This window comes from Haliotis rufescens, unplaced genomic scaffold (genome assembly GCF_023055435.1).
Source record: "Haliotis rufescens isolate VD_foot unplaced genomic scaffold, xgHalRufe1.0.p SCAF_4, whole genome shotgun sequence".
Lineage (NCBI taxonomy): Eukaryota > Metazoa > Mollusca > Gastropoda > Lepetellida > Haliotidae > Haliotis > Haliotis rufescens.
In genome coordinates this window covers 13,387,910-13,410,874 of record NW_025964112.1, presented here as the reverse complement: position 1 = coordinate 13,410,874, position 22,965 = coordinate 13,387,910, and the positions used below count along the sequence as shown (strand labels likewise).

The following is a 22,965-nucleotide window of genomic DNA, read 5'->3' as shown; positions in this document are numbered from 1 at the left end:
GCGGATTTTGAGCGGTACCGGCTGTACGTACAGTCCGTCTCCACCCCTGTGGTGGCCGGTTCGTCCGGTCGGGGTCCCCGTGCGGGTACCACCTCCTCGGCTGCGGCGGATCCCCTTGCGGCCCTCGGGCTGTCTGGGGATTCCGTCGCCGCATTGTTGTCGAAACTTGTGGATTCCATGCTGGTGGCCTTATCGCAAGATAGGCCGCTGGCTGTTCCGTCCCCGGCCTCTTCGGTGGCCGCGGGGTCGGACGCGGGGTCCACCGGTAAAGCGGCGGATCTCTTGGCGGCCCGTGTGCTGTCCGGGGATTCCGTCGCTGCATTACTTGCATAACTTGTGGACTCCAAGCTGGCGGCCTTATCTCAGGATAGGCCGCTGGCTGTTCCGTCCCCGGCCACTTCGGTGGCCGCGGGGTCGGACGCGGGGTCCACCGGTACGGCGGCGGCTCCCGTGGTCACCGGTCCTTCCCCCGAACCGTTGCTCCCGCTATCGGTTTAGGACCGCGTGGCCATGGTTTATGACCTCTTTGAGGACATGCCCCGGCCGGTACCGCGGGGAATCCACGACTGTGGGTTCCTCCGAGGTATACGATGAGTCCCTCGACTCGGCTTTCCCCGCATCAACCTTGCTGCGCGGTTTCAAGCCTTCCTTGGAGAACGCCTTCGCGGCGGCCTCCGGTCGGGGTCTCCCGTTGCCTCCGACGTCGTGGAGAAAGGGTTTATTCCCGGTACATGACCTTGCCTTTCCCGAGGCTGGTCCTACCGCGGAGGCCCATGTTGAGCGGTTGGGTGTCCGTGCCCCACCGGCTGCTACGGTAACGCAAGCTACCTTGCACCAGCTGGACGCCCTCGCTCGGCACTCCATGTCTCACGGAGACACTTACTTGGCTGCAGCGGCCCGTCTGGTCGAAGGTTCTCCCACGGACCGTGACCAGCGCATTTACAACTGCCTGCTCAGTTTAAATGCTTCCCTTGATTCCGTTGCCGAGGACTCTCGGCACACACTTGCTCTTGTTGGGTCCCTGCATAGGCGCCTGGGTGCCGCTCCTAACCGGAGCGCGCCCCAGGCTGCTGCGGCCGGTAGGTCTAAGGGGTCGGGTTCTTCTTCCTCTGGGAAGTAGCCCCGCCCTGAGGGCTCCGGTATGGGCAATCAGCTGCCCTTTCGCGGGAAAACGGGGAACTGGGGGGAAGCCCAAGTCGTCGACGGACGGCGAGGGCCCCTCCAGGTGACTCTCATTGGAGGGGTTCGTATGCCGACAGCGCCAACTTCGGTTGGCCCTTAGGCGAACCCGAGTCACTTGGCCCTGGACAGTTGCGCCTGTCGCAACCTGTCAGGGCCCCCTCTCCTTCCCCAGTGGGAGCCAGACTCCAGACTTACTGGGAGAATTGGGAACAAGTGTTCGACGACCCGTGGGTGGTCAACACGATTCGGTACGGCTATCGGCTTGATCTCAAAGCGAATCCGCCGCTCACCGTTGCCCCGTTGGCAGGTTTCGATTCGGAAACCGATCTTCCCATACTCGCCGATGCCATCGGCAGGTTGGTGGAGAAGGGGCAGTACGGGAGTTAGCTCTACCAGAAATAACACCGGGGTTTTACTCCAGGATATTTCTCGTTCCCAAGTAGGACAGTGCCGAACTCAGAATGATTCACACGTCCGCTCCCTGGCTGTTCACCCGGTTAACCACCCCCATAGTGGGGTTCCTCCACAGGAGGGGTGTCCGGTACTTCGCGTACCTGGACGACTCGCTAGTAGCAAATCGAATGACGGACACCCTGTCACGCCATCTCGATTTCGCACGTCGGCTCTTGGAGCAATTTGGGTGGATTATCAATCTCCCCAAGAGCGAGTTAACCCCTTCTCAGAACTTGCTGTTCATCGGAGGTCGGTTCAACACGGTGTCCCATCGCCTCTTTGTCCCCCCAGACCGGTGGCACAAAATTCAGGCGATGATTGCCAAAGTCTTAGCGGTGCAACAGACTGTTCACTTTTGGGAACAGCTGTTAGGGCTACTTGTATCAGCCCAGGACTGCACCGCACGGGGTCGTCTCCAACTCCGCCCGCTGCAACGGTTTTTAATCCAGTTGTTAGCAACGGAGGTGAACAGTGCGACCGTCGCCCTCCCGGATCGGCTCCGACCGCATCTGGAGTGGTGGACGGTCCCTTACATTGTCTTATCAGGAGTCTCTATGCGGCCCTACCGGGCCACGTTGACCCTGTATACAGACGCCTCTCTAGTGGGCTGGGGCGCCCATCTAAAGGGGGAGGTGAGCTCGGGGCTGTGGTGCTTAGACGAACTAGGTCTTCACATCACTTGTCTCGAGTGTAAGGCAGTGATCAACGCAGTCAATCACTGGAAGCATCGTCTCGTCGACGCCCGGCTCATGCTGGCGACCGACAACACGACGGTAGTGTCCTATGTGAACAAACTGGGGGGAACCCACAGTCACTCGCTACTCGATCTCACGTTCGAGTTTTACGCTCTGGTGGACAGTGTCCCGTGCCAGATACGCGCCCGTCACATCCCAGGTGTGCGGAACGTACTGGCCGATGCTCTATCGAGGCCTCAGGATCCGAGCCCCACAGAGTGGATGCTGAACCCAGTAGTGTTTCAGTGGCTGTGCGAACGTTTGGGTCGTCCGATGGTCGACCTGTTCGCAACGCGGTTCAACAATCAACTCCCGTTGTTTGTATCACCAGTCCCGGTCCCGAGGGCCATCGATCACGATGCTCTCGCGTTAGACTGGACGGGCTTGGTCGCTGATGCTTACCCGCCGACAGCGTTGATACCACACATTCTAAGCCGGCTCCGAGGAGTTCGCTGTCGAATGTTACTGATCGCGCCCATGTGGCCGAACAGATCGTGGTACCCCGACTTGCTGACCCAGGTCACGCAGTCGCCACTTCCACTGCCTGTGAGACCGGATCTCTTGATCCACCCTCACACCCGTCAGCTTCATCCAAACGCAGGGCAGTTCAATCTGCACGTGTGGATGTTGTCACCGAGCGTCTGAGGAGTAAAGTTTTTTCTCGCCGGGCGTCTCGGGCATACGTTAGTATGCATCGTGATTCTACCCAGAAGGTGTATAATGCACGTTGGGTTATTTTCACGAAGTGGTGTTGTAAACATCACATTCATTCGCCAGATAAGGTATCTGTGCAGGATATTGCTCGTTTCATGTCTCACTTGCGAGAGACCCGGAAACTCTCCGGGGGTTCCATTGCCAACTATGTCTCGTCCGTTGCTACGGTACGGGACGTTGCTATGGGTACCAGTCTCTCCAAAGAGCCGGTGATACGGGGTATTATCAAGGGTTTCAAACAGCACGATCTTAAGAAGGGCCGCCTTCGGGCACCGGCCTGGGATCTTTCCCTAGTGTTGCAATCACTTACGGAAGCTCCGTATGAACCCTTGCATAGTGCTTCGTTCCGGCATGTGACTTGGAAAACAGCATTTCTCCTCTCCTTTGCCACGGCGGCACGTGTATCCGAAATTCATGCACTCGATGTCGCCAAGGTACGATTCGATAGGGGTGACGAAGGAGCGGTCCGCCTGGGCCTGCTCATGGGCTTCGTCGCCAAGAATCAGAGAGTCGGGCAAACGGAGAGAGAATTCACTGTAAGATCACTCAAAGAAATCTTACATCCTGCTGATACTGAGGACAGAGCGCTGTGTCCGGTTAGGGCCCTTAAGTATTATCTTAAGGCTTCGAATGAACGTAGACAAGGGCGTGACCGTCTGTTCATATCGTGTAACCCTAATCGCACGGTTGACATACCTCGCAACTCGATTGCGTTGTGGCTTCGTTCTGTCATCAATCTGGCGTACCGGTCTCGGGGGTTACCGGTAGCGGGGTCAATCCCGCACGAGATCAGGGCGCTAGCGGCAACATTTGCCCTACACTCGAATATCTCTGTTCGCAGAATATTACGAGGTTGTTACTGGCGTTCTGACTCGGTTTTTGCCAATCATTACCTCAAACAGGTCGCTGATGCCGTCGTGGAGAGTGTGCACCGTCTTGGCCCGCGGATCGCGGCGCAAGCGGGCACCTAAGGGGTGTGCCCAGCGCAATTCCGAACTCCTCAGGCGTCTGACCTTGCACGGTGGTCAATCTGGGTCTACTCCAATGTTCCCACTGCCGTGGGTACAGGAGTTGGGGTCCCGCAAACCAGCGCACTCACACCACAGGTGAGGGCGGCTTTTTGTGTGCTTTGTCCTTATTTGTATTTTGACAATTATGTCTTTAATTGTCTGTCGTGTATCCCAACCTTGTGATGCATGCTTACAAATACTGGAATTAGGTCACGCGCCTAATGCATACTTTAAGTAGGCTTGCTCTGGGATATACGGTCTGAATGAAATTAATTTCCCTCTTTTCGACTGTTTAACCTGATCTAAGATTAAGCTCACGCGGATACAGTGTTCTCATCCGCTGCGGCGATGAAATACCTATCCAGTGGGGCCGTTTGGAGTCACCAATCGTTTTGGCAATGACGATTGAGCCTTACGGTATGCGCTTGACAGTGCTTTGGTATTCCTATAGGGTAACGCCTAGCTAGGTGCATGCGCATCGAGTGCTTCCGCCTTGGTGTTTACTTCCGCTGGTCGGAAGGAACGCTAGCAGTCAGGATTCGGGTTGTAGGTGCTCCCCACCGCCTACTGTGGTAGTCAGCCTCGGTATAACAGTGGTAACGTATTACTTAATGTAATTTGTAGAATTTTCCTATTCGGAATATTCTATAAGTAATACGTTACCACTGGGCTGCTGCCCGCCCGTCCGTCCCCCGAGCACTTGCTCTCGCAGGAGACAAGAGTGAAGGGTGTCACATGGCAGCTAGGTGGCTACGCACGTGCTGCATGAGGTAATTGAGATCTCTGTGGTAGATTTCGCTATAGCAGCAGTTGTGGGAGACAACAGCCTCGGTATAACAGTGGTAACGTATTACTTATAGAATATTCCGAATAGGAAAATTCTACAAATTTTATGTGCAAAGTTGCACCATTAGGCATACCAGAAACCTGTGATTTTTTTATTCTGAATATTTTATTATTTGTTTAGAACCACGCCTGAGCTTGTGGGTTTCACAAGGGTGTTAAATTTCTAAGACTTGCATTACCTCAGGCTTTTTCCCTCATCAAGGTGACACACCCTGATACATCTACAATATGCCACTTGATGATACAGAATTTTGTATTGTCGTAACTAACCATGTACAGGAAATTATCTCACCATCCTTGATTTCAAATATCAAATCTACAAATAAGATTACCAGTCATCTTAACCAATCAAATTGTTTCTGTTATCTGTAGAATCCTGTTCCCTGATCTGCCGCTGAATGGCGGACCGATTCTGATATTCCGGGAGATGTCGAGTAGAGACGGCCTGCCCAGGACAACAGAGGAGGCCCAGAAATACTTCCAGCAGCCAACCAGGGAGATGGAGGAGGAGAGCATCAGGTAGGCATGGTAACACCATGGTTACAGCCATTGTCTGGTGACACAGGTGACACCATGGTAACCTGTGATGGTAAATGATTGGAAGAAATGTCTGAAGAGGAGATCCTGTCACTTTTCCAAAAGTCATGATTTGTTGAATATAAGATGTTTATATGCCTTCTGATTTGACAAGTTTTTGTCAATAGCATTCAGATCATGGAATCTTCTGAAGGCAGACCTTACACAGTCACATTTTCAATACCTGTATATTCTCTGGTGTCCCCACTCTGATATTGCTGGAATATTGGTAAAAGCGGCGTAAATCCATACTCACTCACTTACATGTATTTTCCAGCGAGATAATGACGGCAGCCGGCCTGCTGTACCCCCTGCTGCTGCCAAAGATCTACCCGCCTCTGTTCGACCTGTATGCCCTGTACAATGACAAGGATGATGAGAAGTACTGGGAGAGGGTGCTCAAACTCAACAGACAGGGCGACATGGCGCTCATGGCCTACCTGGGGATAGAACAGTGAGATCCCTTGTCGATATCCAGCAGCTGTAGTTACAGATACCCAGATTACAGATTAACTGGACCCTGACATATTGTTCTTGCTGAAGTTTTGACCTGGTCTCTCTAAAACCAATGTGTTCCCATTGTAGGCCAGTACTGTGCTCATGAAACTTTACATCACTCATGTTATATATAAGTGATGCTTTCACTCAACTTTTTTTTATTTCTTTGGAATTATTGTCAAATGTACTACAGTAGAACATGGATATAACGAACTACAAGGGACTGGAGAAATCAGTTTGTTATATATGTATTTCTGAAATTTTCTTGAACATTGTCAATGGTTTCTAATGAACTACTCTTGTGGAAATTTGAATGTCCATACCTACATGCTGAAGTTGTATCGTTAACAATTTGTAAAATCTTTGAAGTTTTTGCTTCTTCATATTATTTTGGTATGATTACCAAGAGTATAAAATTATTGATTGTGATTTTTGATAACGATTCAGCTTTGTAACTACTCTGATACTGTATTCATGAAATCCTCAGTGAAGTCAGTGTTTAGTGGAGGGGTATGTGAATGAGTTGATATCCATGTTTGTTTGTTTTTTCAGGAAGTTCTGGTTGATAGATGAGGAACTCTTCCATGACAAGGGACAGGTACAATTTCATTTAATTTAAAAGCTAAATATTTATGTAGCAAGTCTATATGTGGGAGTTTGTTTTGTGGAAAGTAAAAGTTTGGACAACAAATGGGAAAAGCTTGTAGCCATTGAAAGCAATACAAAGTGCTTTAACTCTGACTTAATGAGAGATACGACATGTTTGTGTTACAGAAACTGTCCCAGCTGAGAGATTACTGCTACGCCTCTGCCGTGGACACTCTTCAGCAATTAAGGTAAAAACTACATGGATCATTCTACAAAACAATATAGTGTAACATTCTACACAATCTCATAAAAATCAACTCCTTTCAGTGATACGATGCCTCGACTGCGTGAAAATCTGAGGACACCTCCCTGGGAGGTTGTGCTTCCTGTTGCATCAGCCAATCAGAGTCGAGGTTTCTAATGAAGCATTGAGAAGAACATATGTGATTTCTGTATCTCAAAAACAAGTAAAATCGAGGAGTTCCGATTGCAAAAGATGTGTCGTTGCACTATCATATGGTTATGGATGTTAGATGCATCCTGCCAATTCTGACCGCCATGGCATCTAAACCTAAAATGTTGTACTTTTTGTCCTGTGTATTTTTGGTCTGTTTGTCTTGTGAAGATCAAGATTTTCGATTGAAGGTGGAAAAAAAAATAAATGGATTCGATTTAGTAAGCTGACATCTGATTGGTTCAACCTCATGCATCCTTGTTTTTAATTTTTACCTGACGCAACCTCCTATGAAGGGGTCCAAAGATCTTGATGCAGAGACGTATCATATTTTATCATCCAACATCATTCTTCCAACTTTTTCAGTTTGTAGAAAGTAATAAGCAGTGTCTTAAGTGTACTTAGTACTGCTAACAGCTTCAGTAGCAGAGCCATTAGTGATGTCATTTGATTGTGACGTCATGGTAACCAATGACGTCACAATGGTCTGCAAAGCATTGTGATGCAATTTCTTTGCAGTGATATCTACAGTATAGATATCGCTTGATCTCACCCAAGCCATATCTCCTGTGGGAGCCAGTTTTGGATGATAAAAATCTATCCTATTCAGGCTTCAACTGATCAGTACGCGGTATCTATCTACACGTATCTGATTCATGAAAAGCCCTGTTCCAAAAACGATGTACTGTAACATTCTCCACCAGAGCACTGTACCAAATCAAAGTACAACAGTTCAAAGCCATCACAGATATATACAGAGTTACTTTTCCTGCTGTGCTATTCCATTGTGATAATGTATTTGTGTCATCTGCTTCTAGCACAGCATTCAGCCCCATTGACAAGCTGAAGGTTCTGGAGAAGACGTTCCTGGAGATTACATCGGTAAAGAACTTGCGTGTTACAAGAAGTCTCAACTCAGGTTAAAAGGGGCTAGGCCTGGGTTACTGTAGCACCTGTTTAGTGGGCATGGCTACTCTGATTGGGAAATTAGCAAATGATTATTGTCTGTGGATTATTGAGTAACACATATGTAGCTATTTTGTGATTAAAGGGTTTGGTATTTGATTGGTAGCTATTTTGTGATTAAGGGGTGTAGCATTAGATTAGTAGCAATTTTGTGATTATACAAGTGATTCGAGCTGTGTGGTGTGATCATGAGCAACAATCCAGGCAATTGGGATAAGATGACATGCATCAACCAAGTCAGCGAGCCTGACCACCCGATCCCGTTAGTCGCCTCTTATGACAAGCATAGTTGCCTTTAAGGCAAGCAAGGGTTGCTGAAGACCTTTTCTACCCCGGATAGTGTGTGATGAGTAGCTACAGAGTCTGTTTAATGGAATTGGTATTTGATTAAAAGGCAGCTTGATAGTTCCAGGTCCTATGATGGATAAATTTCTGATTATGATTAATGGCTTACGTTCCTTCTAGCGGTTATTGCATTTGATACTGTCTACTGTGTCTAGGGAATTAAATAGGTGATAACTGGCTTTATGGTTTGATGAGTGAACTGAGTGAGACAGATGCTGTAGTGTTAACCACCACCAACCGTCCCTGTGTTCCAGACTGTCCAGTCTTCTCTCAGTGAGGAGCACATGTGGTGCATGGACGACCTCTTCCCCATCTTCCAGTTCGTCGTCGTCCGGTCCAAGATCCGGCACCTGGGTGCGGAGATCCACATGATAGACGATCTGATCGAACACCACATGGAGTATGGAGAACTGGGCCTCATGTCCACCACACTCAAGGTCAGGATGTGACTGTGATGTTATTGTGTCCTCAGAGACTCCAGCTATAATGGTGTTTAACACTGGGCTATATGACAGTTATACCACAGCAGTCTGTAAATAACAAATAGTCTTGTTCAAGCTGTTCAGTTGTTGATAGTATGAGCAACATCATCAGGATAGAATGACAACCGTGAACCTGGTTGCACAGTGTGACTCTCCATCTCCCTTACTGCCTACTAATCCCAGAGGGAGAATAAAGTGTAATCTTTTCTCTCATATCTGTATATTTTATGATGATGAGTAGGTGTAAATGAGGGGTTATTAATTTTGTGGCGTGATTATTACATATTTGACTTTGGATTTGACCCTCGTTTGATGTTAGGAAGGGATGTTACTATTTATGATTCTAGATTGCATCGTCCATGATATCTGATGTTTGTTTTATCTCTTTGTTTCAGGCATGTTACTTCCAAATTCAAAATGAGAAGATGCCGCATCACTGATGCCTGGTTGCCTTTTGCAGCAGACATGTGTTATATTCATTATCACATCCCGGGATGAGGCCTCATCGAGATGTCGGTGCTGCATTACACTATCTGTGTATTCCACGCATATGTTGTACATTGCCTCATGATAGAGTTGAATCCAGTAGAAACAAGGCAGTGTCCCCGTCACACCATCTGAGTCCCATGATTACCTCAGGCTGGAAGCCCATCGTCTCTTCAAGTTGATTGCTCCTCTCTCACATGAAGAAAAATCAACGTCTGTTCACACTTCTGTTCACACTTCTGTCAACCTCTCTGGGTGTCAGACCTTGTCAGGCCACAAAAAAACTGATTATTAGACTTTCATCCACCTTTTTTTTAAAATTCAAGGTATGAGGCATTTTATTTTTTATATTTAAAACCAAAACTGTTCATGTCATCTGTGTACATTTTCTGTCACTGAAGTTGATTTACTTGAAGCCTGAATATATGTAGGACTATGTATGTAATGTATTTCATCAAGCAGAGAAAGAATAGAACACACATAGCTGTTTCTTTACTAAAATGATGTGAGGCGGGGTGTTCGGTGGTGAGGCAGGGGGTGAATATCTAACAGTTGATTTCCTTACATTGTCTGCCTGAGTCACCTCCTGCCGGATCTGCCTGACCACAACATGGCTGTGTCCTCCAAGAGCAGCTACATCACAGCCACAGCAAGAAACAAAATCATGGGAACAACCCACAGAGCTCCCTGGTGGGATTCTATGAGAGAACAGGTCCCTAGTACCTCAAGCTTGTCCTAAGTGTGCAAGACTTGATAACTACAATGTTGCTCTGTATGTGTGTACGTGGATGAGGTTCTCCTGGCAGGTACCGTATTTTCCTAGTGTGTCATCATACCTTTACGGTTTTCGAATGATGCGCTCAAACATGACCACTATTGTCTGCTGAGCGTCTGCCCCAAAAATCATTCATTCATTTTTTTATAACTTCCATATAGTCTTATCTTCATCCATCTGGTCTAGCAGCGTCTGCCATCTGGCGTCTGCATAGATCGATCCATGAATGTGGACATTGCAAGGTCACACAAGGTCACACTGATAGCTGTAAGTAGTCAACAATATTTTGGTAGATTCAGTTTTTAGTAATCAGTCCTCTCTGTACATATCATCCCCTTGCTTTAATTTTCCAAGTAAATTTGATTTGTTTACAGATGTGTTTTCTGTATGTATACTTCTACTGTATGTGTGCACTATACATGACACTACAGATAGCAATGTATTTCTGCCACAGACATATGAAATGGTCAAAGATGTGGAAGCAGTTGTCGTAGTGTAGTATAACAGTACCACCCAGTGTTTGAACATTGCAGGACCCCCAGTGTACCCAGTTATCTCCCCTGATCAGTTGGTCAGTACATCTGAACCAGATCAGAACCACTGTTGTTTTGCTGTTTTGATGAATGACAGTTGCAGAAGCACCAACCCAATCTACCAACCACATAATGGTCAACAACTTACCTCTGTTCCCATTCTGGCTTAGATCAGATACTATATAAGGGTGTTCATGGCCCAGTGGCCTAAGCCACGACACCTCACAGAGCCTACTTGTGTCTCTTGCTGCCATAAGCCACGACACCTCACGGAGCCTACTTGTGTCTCTTGCTGCCATAAGCCACACCTCACGGAGCCTACTTGTGACTCTTGCTGCCATAAGCCATGACACCTCACGGAGCCTACTTGTGTCTCTTGCTGCCATAAGCCATGACACCTCACGGAGCCTACTTGTGTCTCTTGCTGCCATAAGCCACCGTTTCTATGTTCAAATCCCAGATTGAGTATGACCCTTGTACAGTCAGCCCCATGGCTGTGCCCACCAAGTGATGTACATCACTATCTGTGCCGTACTCAACTTGTAGAAGGCTAAAACAAACAAAAATCTTGGTTCTTAGTCACCGCCCACATCATCATAAAGTCAGCTGCATGTTTTGTTTTTATTTCCATTTAAAAAAAAAAAAATCCTAATTCTTAAAAAATGTGATCAAATATAGCACGCAGTTACTTCCCTTTACATGCACACTGCTTTACTGTGCATTTCATGTGATGGTAATGGCGGCAATAGGAGTATATGCTCGTTCTGTAGGGAGGCCCTTTCCCAGGTTGATGGTACACAACTGTTTATTTGGTTACATACTAGTTTGAACAAGCAGAAAAAGCCCACCCACACTATATTTTCAAAAGTCATTGCCTGAGAACCAATTCTTTTATTTTTTTTAAGCCTGAAGCTGACATGCTGTGATATGACTGAAGCAGTGGTAAAACCCCAAGTTACTCACTCTTTAGTATAGACTAAGGCACTACTATGGCTGTTTTGGAATTACTTATTTTATTTTTGTCATAAATCTTCAAATGGAGCTTTGTAATATGGCTTCTTGCAAGAAGGAATGTGCAAGATCTTAAGGATTTACAATAATGATAGTGTTACGATTGGGTCCACTTGTACAAGGGATTGCAGGTCTATGTAAACAATGGGAGTGGCGCTAACACTGCTTTGTGTGAGTTGGACCTTTAGTGCAGCCCATTTCGGCTACATTTGTCGTTCATCTATGTTAATGGGCACGTCTTCGCACTGAGATCACTTTGTGGAACGGGTCATGTGATTTCTTAGTGCCATTGGAATGTTGACATTTTTCAGTTTGCTTTATGCTTGATGATTGATGTGCAATGTGCATGGTTTGGGGATGTCTATATCCTTGCTATTATATATAAAAAATGTGTTGATAGTATATTCATATTTCTTCAATGTAACACCAAACCACTTGGTAATTCCTTTTTATGTGATCAATGCATCTGGTGTCTCTGAATAGTGTAACGGGACTGACAGTGGACTGTGTTCCTGAATCAGGAAGGGGGAACGGATGGCCCAGTCATCCCAGGGGCTGCAAGACAAGGTGCTCTTAGACCCAGAACTTATTGTGGGTGAATCAAGGATTCTCCTTGATCATGATGTTTGGTTTGCCTGCTCCAGGACAATGTGGTAAAGGTCTTTGACCTGCATCACTTCTGGCTTTACTCCTTCAGCTGCCACACCATGATATGTAACAGAAATACTGTTCATAGCAGTGATAAACCCCACTCACTCACTCACTCTCACTCACTCACTCACTCACTCACTCACTCACTCACTCACTCACTCACTCACTCACTCACTCACTCACTCACTCACTCACTCACTCACTCACTCACTCACTCACCCACCCACTCACTCACTCACTCACTCACTCTATGCACTGAGACCAGTAAACAAAGACATGTCTTCAACATGTTGGGATTACTTATGAAAGACACAACAATATGGAGCTGATATGGTTCCACTCCTTGTTTACACAGGTCCACACAAGTGAGCGGACAGAAATAATATTTATCAAAGATGAGATAGGATTGTAAAACAATGCACATTCATCAGCTTTGCATCCAACATGTGAGGCGGCTGATCGCCAGCACACGACGTCAGCGATCTAACCCACTCTGCCACTGAGTCTTCCACCAAAAATAGAAGTCCTACAACTGGTAGTCCAGGTCATGTACTTTGTGTACCCCTCTGACAAGCTTAAATTGGCACGGCTCCCATGCAGAAAGCTATGAATACACGATGCCGTTTAGAAAGTGGTCAAATGTTATGTTATGGATATCAATTTTTTAGCTAAGTACAAATTCTATTACTTTTGGGGGTTGAATCCCATCCAGCAAGCAAGCATAAGTTTAATTCAGATATAACTGCTTTCTTGAAGAGAGATGGTATCTTCCTTCCATAGATTAGACATTGTTTTCTGTGGACAACACAGATGCTTATAGATCTATAGTAATATAAAACAATAGGTTAGTTATTAGAGTTTATATACGTCATCAATGTTTGAAATAAGGAAAGGATTTGTGTTTACAAGCAATGGTGAATTACAGAAGAGGGTCATATCCCACTGAGGACAGCTATTCCACCACTTCTCACTTCCTGTTGTGTGGAAAAATCTTATGTATACACTTTGAAATTAGGAAATATCAAAGAAAGATTATTTACTTTTTCTGATTTAATTAGATGCTATTCCATCAACATTCAGGACCAGGTAGTCGGTGGTTTAAGTCCTAGATTTGAATGGATTATGATAAATTCAAAATATCCACATTCATCAGTTTCACCACATTGGTAATCATCCCTGACCGGCTGCAATTGGCTGTCCTCCAACACTAACGTGTCCTATGCCATTGTGAAAAAAACATTCAATGGTGTTAAAAGCTAAACACATTCTTTTCGGGATTCAGGATTAGTTTTCTGTCTTATATCAGTGCTTGCAATATACTTACCGATAATAGACAGACTGAGGAAGTGTTTACCATATCCACTTTGTCGCAGCACATTCATTGTCAATATTTATTTTATAAAATTATTTATATTTGTTTTGATTGTGTCTGACAGTATATCTGTACATTAGATGTCAATAATGTGTGGTTGATATCACTGCTTATTCCAGGAAAATGGCAATTCAGTGTTGCTGTGTTTTCAAAATGGAAGACCCGTTTTGGGCACACTGGAACTGTGAAATCTATACCATTGGTATGAAAGTTATATGACATGTTTAAAAGCTGACAACTAACCCTTTTTTCTGGTTTTTTTTATGATTGCAAGTTTTGGACTTATGCCGTGATGATTTTTTTGAACTTTTCAAGAGAAAATCTAAGTAAATGCAAGTCTGTGACCCAAGTAAAATTTGTTACCACATGTTTGTACCCTCATTATCGAAATCTCCTGAGAAAATAAGCTTGGGTCAAACGCTACAAGACTACAAACATTGCAAGAAAGGTTCCAGAAGACCTATAAAATCATTCGTTTCCTTACCTGTACCACTGTTATTGTTAAAGTCCAGGGCCCCGTTCACAAAGCTATTTTAGCTCTAAGGTGATCGTAACTCCCATACTTTAACATGGACTTACGACAGTCGTAGTGCTAAGATCGCTTTGTGCTATGGGCCCAGAACATAAAGTGTTGAAATAAACGAGGTCTAGTTATCTCCCATTCATCTTGTAACTTTCATATTATGCCACTTTTGTTCCTTTTGTTAATTATGCAGATCCAGGGGACCCAAAAGGCTGTCTTTGTGCTTCGTTCTTTCTATCACACACACAACTATACAACATAGAATTGTGTATTAGTACATATCATTTATTGTGTATTCAGCAGAATATATGAAAAACTAGTACACGTGTAAAAATACATTGTTTTTACTTTTGTATGCAGTCACTGTCTCTAGTATGACATTTGAATTCATATGAATACTTTGTCAGCAGAGATGCTGTCATTGATGGTTTCTTGGGGGCCATGGGAGTTTGGAGAACCATCAACTACAGTAAGAGATTCAGACCTGCTGTACAGATTGCTGGGACTACAGATCTAGCTACAGAATGTTGTATATATATACATATATATAGATACATGTATGTAAGACTCCGAACCATGGTAGGCTTAATTCAGGGTGACTCTGATCTACACTGTTGGCTAGAATCTGTTTTATTTGTGTGTTTTTGTTTTTATAATGCTGCAGTCAGCAATATTACAGCGATATGATGGCGGTCTGCAAATTGTCAAGTCTGAACCAGAAAATCCAGTGATTGACATCATTAGAATCAGCCTAGGTTATTGGGATATGATGACATCTAGTCAACCAAGTCACGAGCCTGACCACTTGTTCACTTTAGTCAACTCTTACAACAAGCAAAGGTTGTTGTGGACCTACTCTGACTTGGAGGCCCCACAGGTGCAGAAACTTGGTGGTCTGCTAGACTGATATTGTCTGATGATGTCATGTTCAGTAGATGTAACACATGGACTATTGTTTCCTGCGCGAATTAGTCCAAATACTCTTAGCTAGACTGTGGCTTCCAACAAGTTGCTGAAGTCGCTGACTGTATCTGTGATCTGTGATCTTTGATGTTTTGGCCAAACACTTACTGAATAATGAAGAACTGTCCCTATTATACTATAGGTGCCCCGTAAGGGCTTTTGATAGTAAAATCTGAAGCAGGTTGAGCCACAAGACTACAGATTTCTGTGACAGTGATCAGACCCAGATTAAAGATCACCATAGATTGGAGTCCTACTTGTATTATCACAGTTACCTGCGCTTTAAAACACCTTGGCTTGCTACTGACGTTGATTGTTTTGTTAATGATATGATTGTATGTTTATGTACAGTTTGATGCTTGGTTGTGAGACAAGGTTGTATATTTGGTGATTAAACTACATCATCAGAAAGAGATATGTTATTTGTAATCTGCTACAGCAGGAGAACTGATACAATGGTGTGTCATGTACAACAGGAAGTGATGCTATTTTCACAAATCAATCCATTCTATTATCAGAAGGGGGCACGTCAAAGGCGCCAGCGATTCGCTGTGCAGAGTTACGTCCCTTGGGTACGCCAGAAACCTATGATTGTGGGTTCTAACCCCGGTTTGCCCCAATCATGTTTCTAGGTTTGTCAGCCCCATACCCGTGCTCGTGGGTTTCACCTAAGTGGTAAACATCTGAGACCAGCATCACTTTCGGCTTTCCTCCCACATTAAGCTGACACACCGTGATATAACTTGAATACTGTTAAAAGCGGCGTTAAAACCCAACTCACTCACTTACTCTATTATCAGAAAATGTTAAAAGGTTTTAACATTCCTTATCTCTTGTGTATGGATTTATTTAAGCTGTGCTGGAAAAAGAGGGGGAAAATCACAGCAAACAATTATGAAACAATTTATGAAAGCCAAACATTCTTTATTTCAGTAAAGAATATATCATGATATTACATTGGACACAAGACAGGCAATCTTACAACAAACATGTAGACGCATATTTGAGCTTGGATGAGAATTTGTGCATATTTAAGAGACACCATTGTGGGGTTGGTGAACAAAAATATTCCGAGGAGGGGTAAAAAATGCAGTAAATCTGGTTAAATGGGGTATGTGTATGTGTAAAATATCAAGATGTTTTTCTGCACATACTTTCTGTATATCAGGTTTCAAACTTATGCAAATGGCAAAAAGGTACCAACTCACTATGCCTGCCATGGCCAAAAGATACCAACATACTATGCCTGCCATGGCCAAAAGATACCAACATACTATGCCTGCCATGGCCAAAAGATACCAACTCACTATGCCTGCCATGGCCAAAAGATACCAACTCACTATGCCTGCCATGGCCAAAAGATACCAACTAACTATGCCTACCATGGCCAAAAGATACCAACTAACTATGCCTGCCATGGCCAAAAGATACCAACTCACTATGCCTGCCATGGCCAAAAGATACCAACTAACTATGCCTACCATGGCCAAAAGATACCAACTAACTATGCCTGCCATGGCCAAAAGATACCAACTAACTATGCCTGCCATGGCCAAAAGATACCAACTAACTATGCTTGCCATGGCTAAAAGATACCAACTAACTATGCCTATCATGGCCAAAAGATACCAACTCACTATGCCTGCCATGGCTAAAAGATACCAACTAACTATGCCTACCATGGCTAAAAGATACCAACTCACTATGCCTGCCATGGCCAAAAGATACCAACTAACTATGCCTACCATGGCCAAAAGATACCAACTCACTATGCCTGCCATGGCCAAAAGATACCAACTAACTATGCCTGCCATGGCTAAAAGATACCAACTAACTATGCCTACCATGGCCAAAAGATACCAACTCACTATGCCTGCCATGGCTAAAAGATACCAACTAACTAGGCCTACCATGGCTAAAAGATACCAACTCACTATGCCTACCATGGCCAAAAGATACCAACTCACTATGCCTGCCATGGCTAAAAGATACCAACTAACTATGCCTGCCATGGCTAAAAGATACCAACTAACTATGCCTGCCATGGCCAAAAGATACCAACTAACTATGCCTACCATGGCTAAAAGATACCAACTCACTATGCCTGCCATGGCCAAAAGATACCAACTAACTATGCCTACCATGGCTAAAAGATACCAACTCACTATGCCTACCATGGCCAAAAGATACCAACTAACTATGCCTACCATGGCCAAAAGATACCAACTCACTATGCCTGCCATGGCCAAAAGATACCAACTAACTATGCCTGCCATGGCCAAAAGATACCAACTCAATATGGCAGACTGACAGAGACACCGACAATGCAATTTGAAAGCTAAATTAAACCTCCAGTTCAGGTGACCTGACAAAGTATTAGTGCTAATTTGTCTCTTTGAAGGAATGCTGCTTTGCAAAGGTCAAGATTAGCCTTAAGTCAAGGTAACCATCATTGTTTTGTGTAACAGCCATGTCATCAGTATAGCTTATGGGTCCTCTACAGGCATTAAGGTAATATTAGCACATAGCTTACCAAGTCTTACAACATAACATAGCAGTGACCTAGGTCTTTGACAAGTCTTTGTATCCTTCATTTCCATTACTTTGTACAGTCTGACAAAGGCCAAACATTTTATATTTTTAGACTTTTGATATTGCTAATAAAGCTTGGGTCAGCTGAATATAAATGATATAATTTTGTTGAATAATTAACTTTACATGTTGAGAAAATGTATGTTTAGTGATGTATACTAATACTGTTTAGGAGCAGATTGATTATAATTTTTATAATGTCATTATTTCTGAGAAGGCTTTCTCTATAGGTTTGCAGTCGTAGGAAAATGAATACAATTCATCAGATCAATTATTATCGAAACACGTAATAGTTATTTTAATTTTGTACGAGTTTTGTAGTTGTTTGTCTTTAGCTTTCAAACCCATAAAAGATGGAGCAGGCAAGAAAAAAGACTTACGCTATTTTGTTTTCTGATTGTGAGTCAAATTTGTAAACCTAAAAACAAAATGTGTGGTCTACTTAAGATTAAGGTAACATGCATTAAACAGTCATTTGGATCTTTCACATGCAATGGTTGTGATTTGAATATATATATATACACACATGCACAAAAGTTAAGCGCCACCATATTCATAGTCACTTGATGTCACGTGTGGGAATCAGAAATACGCAATATAATGATGTATGACTGAATTAGGCTTCCATAGCTTCATGAACCAAAATATGTCCAGATACCACAAGGAAAGCGTGCTTTACGTGTTGCTGCAGTTCCCCTACCCTATAAATAGTGAAATTCAAGTTTCAGACACGTGGTTGCATTTTGCTCCTGTGTGAGATTCCCCTTCCAATAGCGTTTGAAAATCAGCCATGGTGAGGAGAAAGTTAACGAACGCTGAAAGATGGCAAGTGATAGGCATGAAAAATGCTGGCATGTCCTGCAGGGCCATTGCAAGACAAATGGGTCGTCATCACAGTTTTATCACTCGTTTGATTGTCAAACATGGTCAAACCAATGATGTCAATGACAGGCATGGGTCTGGTAGGCCAAGAAAGACCTCTAACAGAGAGGATAGACGTCTTTTCAGGATAGTCAGGCGAAATCCATTTGCCACTTCAACAGATTTAAGACTGCAGTGGATTACGCATCAGAGACTCTCGACGATGACCGTAAGTTTTTCAATGTTTTCTAATCCTTTTCTAAAATTCCTTTCTGCTCATATTCTTTTGGAACACAATATAAACTTGCTTTGGGACAACTTTTGCATCACATGAGGTTTACATATATGGCTTATAACAATCGTACATCTCGTTATAATAGTCTCATCATTAAGTGCCAAAAGTAACAGCTCACAAATATGGTGGGTGGCCCTTAACTTTTGTGCATGTGTATATATACTACTCAACTTGTGGTAGGATTATTCTGAGTGCCCTGGTGGGGCCTGAATGTGATATTTGCAGCTTCAAGTTCAAATAAACATAATTACACATTTGCTATTGTCCTTAGTTTCCTAACAGTACGAGATATATCATATCCCTATCAAAACTTGAGTAGTGTATATCATTTACAACCACTGGGGATCAACATTTCAATCCAGGATTTAATAGTGCTAAAGCACTCTATGTTTTCCTAAACAAGAAATGATGCCATAATAAATCCGAAGTACACATACATTGTTGTTATGTGAGCTTGAAGCATGGCGATTTCCAAAATGGAAGTAGTTTATGTCAAGTTGAAAAAACATACAAGTAAGGTAGAGCCTGTTGGTATCGTGTCCGGGAGAATTCAGGAAATGGTGGTATAATACATCATCTTCTAATTCTGAATCGTCCACACATCAGCCAGTGAATCAAGCTATAGAATATAGTAGACGAGATTTCTTAATGCATGTTTGCTTAAAATCAAAACTGCACATTTCTCCAATGGCATTACCAGTCTGGCTAGCCATATTATGAACTCTTGTCTAGTACACACATCAACATCAAAGTGGTCATCTGTTCTTCTGCTCCGCTCATTTATAAAGTCGTCGTCATTCAGAATAAACAGGTAACCATAGCAATAACTCACTCACCAAGCTGGGGCAAGTTGTTAGCAAACACTCAGTAAGCCACTCAGACTTAAAGCACCGAATCAGCACCCATCACGTCGAAGCAAACGTTCCGATATAACTCACGTCTTGTGAACTGACAAAGTTAAAGGCAGTCATCGATCACTTATTTCAAGATCTGATAAATCTATAAATACATTCTATTTCCCATTTTTTTTTCTGCCCATAAGTCCTTGGGCATTAGGTTATAAACAAACAGTAATTGGGGCATGTAAACTCGAATTTCCATGGACGTAATTAGGTCATGTGTTATTTTGGATGTGACAGCCTTTGGATGGTGCTCGATGACTTCCTATCGCTGACCGTGGTGCGTTTGTCCAAAAGTCTTTGTAAGTCGCACTGTTTGGTGTTACAAAGATATTTCATCTTCATAGATTGCAATTAGAACCATGACCGTATATCCCGAGAGAACACCCACGTGTTGGCATAAAAACATTCTCCAGTTTCTATTCCGCTCAAAATATTTCATCAGTTCTGGTACCTGCAATTACAAAAACAATCCTGTCTAAATGTTGATTGGCGGACTTTGTATGTAAAAGAATTCCTGAATCACAAGGTCACTGCTCACATTGGGATTCCTGTCGCAACAGCAAATGCTGTTCGTAAGATCCGACCAAATGACTCATTTTCCTTGGCTGATAGCGTGTCATCGGACCCAGATGGCATGGGTCGTTGCTTATAATGTCAATCACTGGAATGTCTGGCCCAGACTTGATTATGTACAGGCCGGCGTCATAATGCTGAGGCCGAGTTAAACATCCAACAACAACACTAACCATGATTTTGCGTGTTCAAAAACTGACGGGTTACAGTGTTTGATCTGGCTGATTGTGTGTCATGACACTGCGAATGCGCTTCTCATGTTCAACGACTAGTTTTCCTGACCTAGACCATACAATGACACACATGACGTGATAAACACCTAAGCAACCTATTCTTGTAAGAGTGACTACCGGACCGAGTGGTTGATACATGTCATCGTATCCCAAATTGCGTAGATCGATGCTCATGATGTCAATGACCGGATTGTCTGTCCCAGACTCGATTATTTACGGGCCGCCGTCATACAGCTGGAATATTGCTGAGTGCGGCGTTAACCACAAACAAACAAACAAACGGAACGCGAGAAAATAGATGAACATACAGTAAACTACGGTTATAACGAACTCAAAGGGACCACTAATTTTAGTTCGCAATAACCATAGTTCGTTATGAGCATATATACAGCATATATGCAACAAATGGCCGGGACGAAAAAATAAGTACGTTATATCGGTGAGTTCGTTATAAGCGTGTTCGTTATAAACGTAGTTTACTTGAGTACCCTTAAAGCTACACGTAGGAAGCACGACTCACCAGATTGGCCAGCGCCACATAGATAAACATGCCTGCCCCAATACTGAAGATGAGTTGTCGGACACTGTTGTGCTGCCCAGACACTATTCCTATGTACAATCCAATAAACGCTGTGAGGCCTGACACGAAGTTGAGAATGAGAGCCCGTTTCACTGACATGCCTGTTGAAATCAACACTGCAAAGTCCCCTGTAATAACAACACGAGAAGGGTTGTGAATTACCGTATTCGACGTAATAAGCGTCCCATTCTAATAAGCGCCCACGGCGATATTTGCTGATATATTGGCTTGTGAACAATCCCAATTAGCACCCTTTCCGATTGATCAATGTAGACAAGACTTATTTATTCGTGTATAATACGCACTCGTGTGATAAATGCACCCTTAATTATGGGCAATTTAATTCTCGAAAATATATCTATCGTGTATAATACGCACAGAATCTTCTGTTATATCATTTCAGGCTGTCCGCATAAACCACAAAATTAACAATCTTTCAACTCTGTTTTTTATCTCACCAAATTATAATTCTAATAAGAGCCCCCTGTTTTGAGAGCGTCCTGGGCGCTTATTACGTCGAATACGGTAATGACGGAAAACCGATTGTTTATTTTTGATGCATGCCCACGGCGAGATTATGTCACACTTGATTACTTGTACTTTATGACTGCGACAGTGAGGGGGGATATGTTAACGCCGGTTTTAGAAACATTCCTGCAATTCGGCATTCGGCAAACATATACTTCGTGGGTTGTTGAACATGTATCTTTGGCGTATCGAGCGAACGCATAACCCACCGGGCTACCCGACGCCCTAAACTGAAGGGAGTCCTGACATACTAGTTAGTGTTTGATCAAATCTGTTTGACGTTTATGTAATTAAAACTTATAGACATGAAACTGCATAGATTACAACTACATCATGTTTCTAGGGATCTTTCAGGGCTTCTCCTTGTTCCGTCATTTTATCCATGAAGCTACATCTCTACGGTTGAAATGTTCCTATCGTCCCTGGATAAGCCAAATAAATTACTTGATAGATGTATCCTGACAACTTTTTATGTTATAAAGATACTCTGAATGACATTGGTGCCATGATAGATTGCAACATTCCCCCCTTGTTCCCCTCTTCACTGATCACGTGTGCAGGGCATTATGAAGCTGTTCGCAGTCAAAAGTGACAACGTGAAAGAATTTGGAAATTAAGGAGCATATCAAGGTTAATGGTCGTAAATGGCGGCACCTACCCAGCTCGTGTGGCAGCTCGTGACAGAACACCGCCAGCGACGTAGAAAGACCTGACGCCAAGCCATCGCTAAATGTTGCTCCTATCTCCAAACCGTCGGCGAAGTTGTGTATGGAGTCGCCCACTATAACCATCCACGCTAACGTCATGGGGGCTGGCGGAAGACAAGGTCCGGTATAATCATCTCTATCATGCATTTCTGAGTTGATTAGTGTTGAGGAAAGAAATGCTCTCAAATGGCACATTTCAGACCTCATTGGACAGAGCTCAGATCCTTGAGTAATCACATCAATCATATACTTTCATCGTGACAAGCATCACTGCTCTGAACAGACAGTTCAAAATCAGGCTCAAAATCAAAATGTAGCAATGTATATACTATTTTGGAAAGCCCCGTCTGGTTTATTCCTGTACAGTTAACTACGGCTATAACGAACTCAAAGGGACCACTAATTTTAGTTCGTTATAATCGTAGTTCGTTATAAGCATATATACAGCATACAGCATATATGCAACAAATGGCCAGGACTAAAAAATAAGTTCGTTATATCGGTCAGTTCGTTATAAGCGTGTTCGTTATAA

General features: G+C 43.8%; 2 protein-coding genes across 2 annotated transcripts in view; one reads left to right on the top strand and one right to left on the bottom strand.

The window, feature by feature from the left end:
• The window catches only part of LOC124111379 (alsin-like), a 99,116-nt gene extending 87,812 nt beyond the window's left edge, over positions 1-11,304 (top strand). The window contains exons 27-33 of the mRNA XM_046471070.2: positions 5,312-5,458; positions 5,793-5,969; positions 6,566-6,611; positions 6,788-6,849; positions 7,874-7,937; positions 8,621-8,803; positions 9,244-11,304. Coding sequence (XP_046327026.2) covers positions 5,312-5,458; positions 5,793-5,969; positions 6,566-6,611; positions 6,788-6,849; positions 7,874-7,937; positions 8,621-8,803; positions 9,244-9,288 — 724 coding nt within the window. The 3' untranslated portion in view covers positions 9,289-11,304. The remainder of the gene's footprint in view (positions 1-5,311; positions 5,459-5,792; positions 5,970-6,565; positions 6,612-6,787; positions 6,850-7,873; positions 7,938-8,620; positions 8,804-9,243) is intronic.
• Positions 11,305-18,956: 7,652 nt separating this feature from the next.
• The window catches only part of LOC124111378 (zinc transporter ZIP6-like), a 48,580-nt gene continuing 44,571 nt past the window's right edge, over positions 18,957-22,965 (bottom strand). The window contains exons 12-14 of the mRNA XM_046471069.2: positions 22,385-22,537; positions 21,139-21,326; positions 18,957-20,263 (exon numbers count right to left, since the gene is read on the bottom strand). Of these exons, the coding sequence (XP_046327025.2) occupies positions 20,132-20,263; positions 21,139-21,326; positions 22,385-22,537 (473 nt within the window). The 3' untranslated portion in view covers positions 18,957-20,131. The remainder of the gene's footprint in view (positions 20,264-21,138; positions 21,327-22,384; positions 22,538-22,965) is intronic.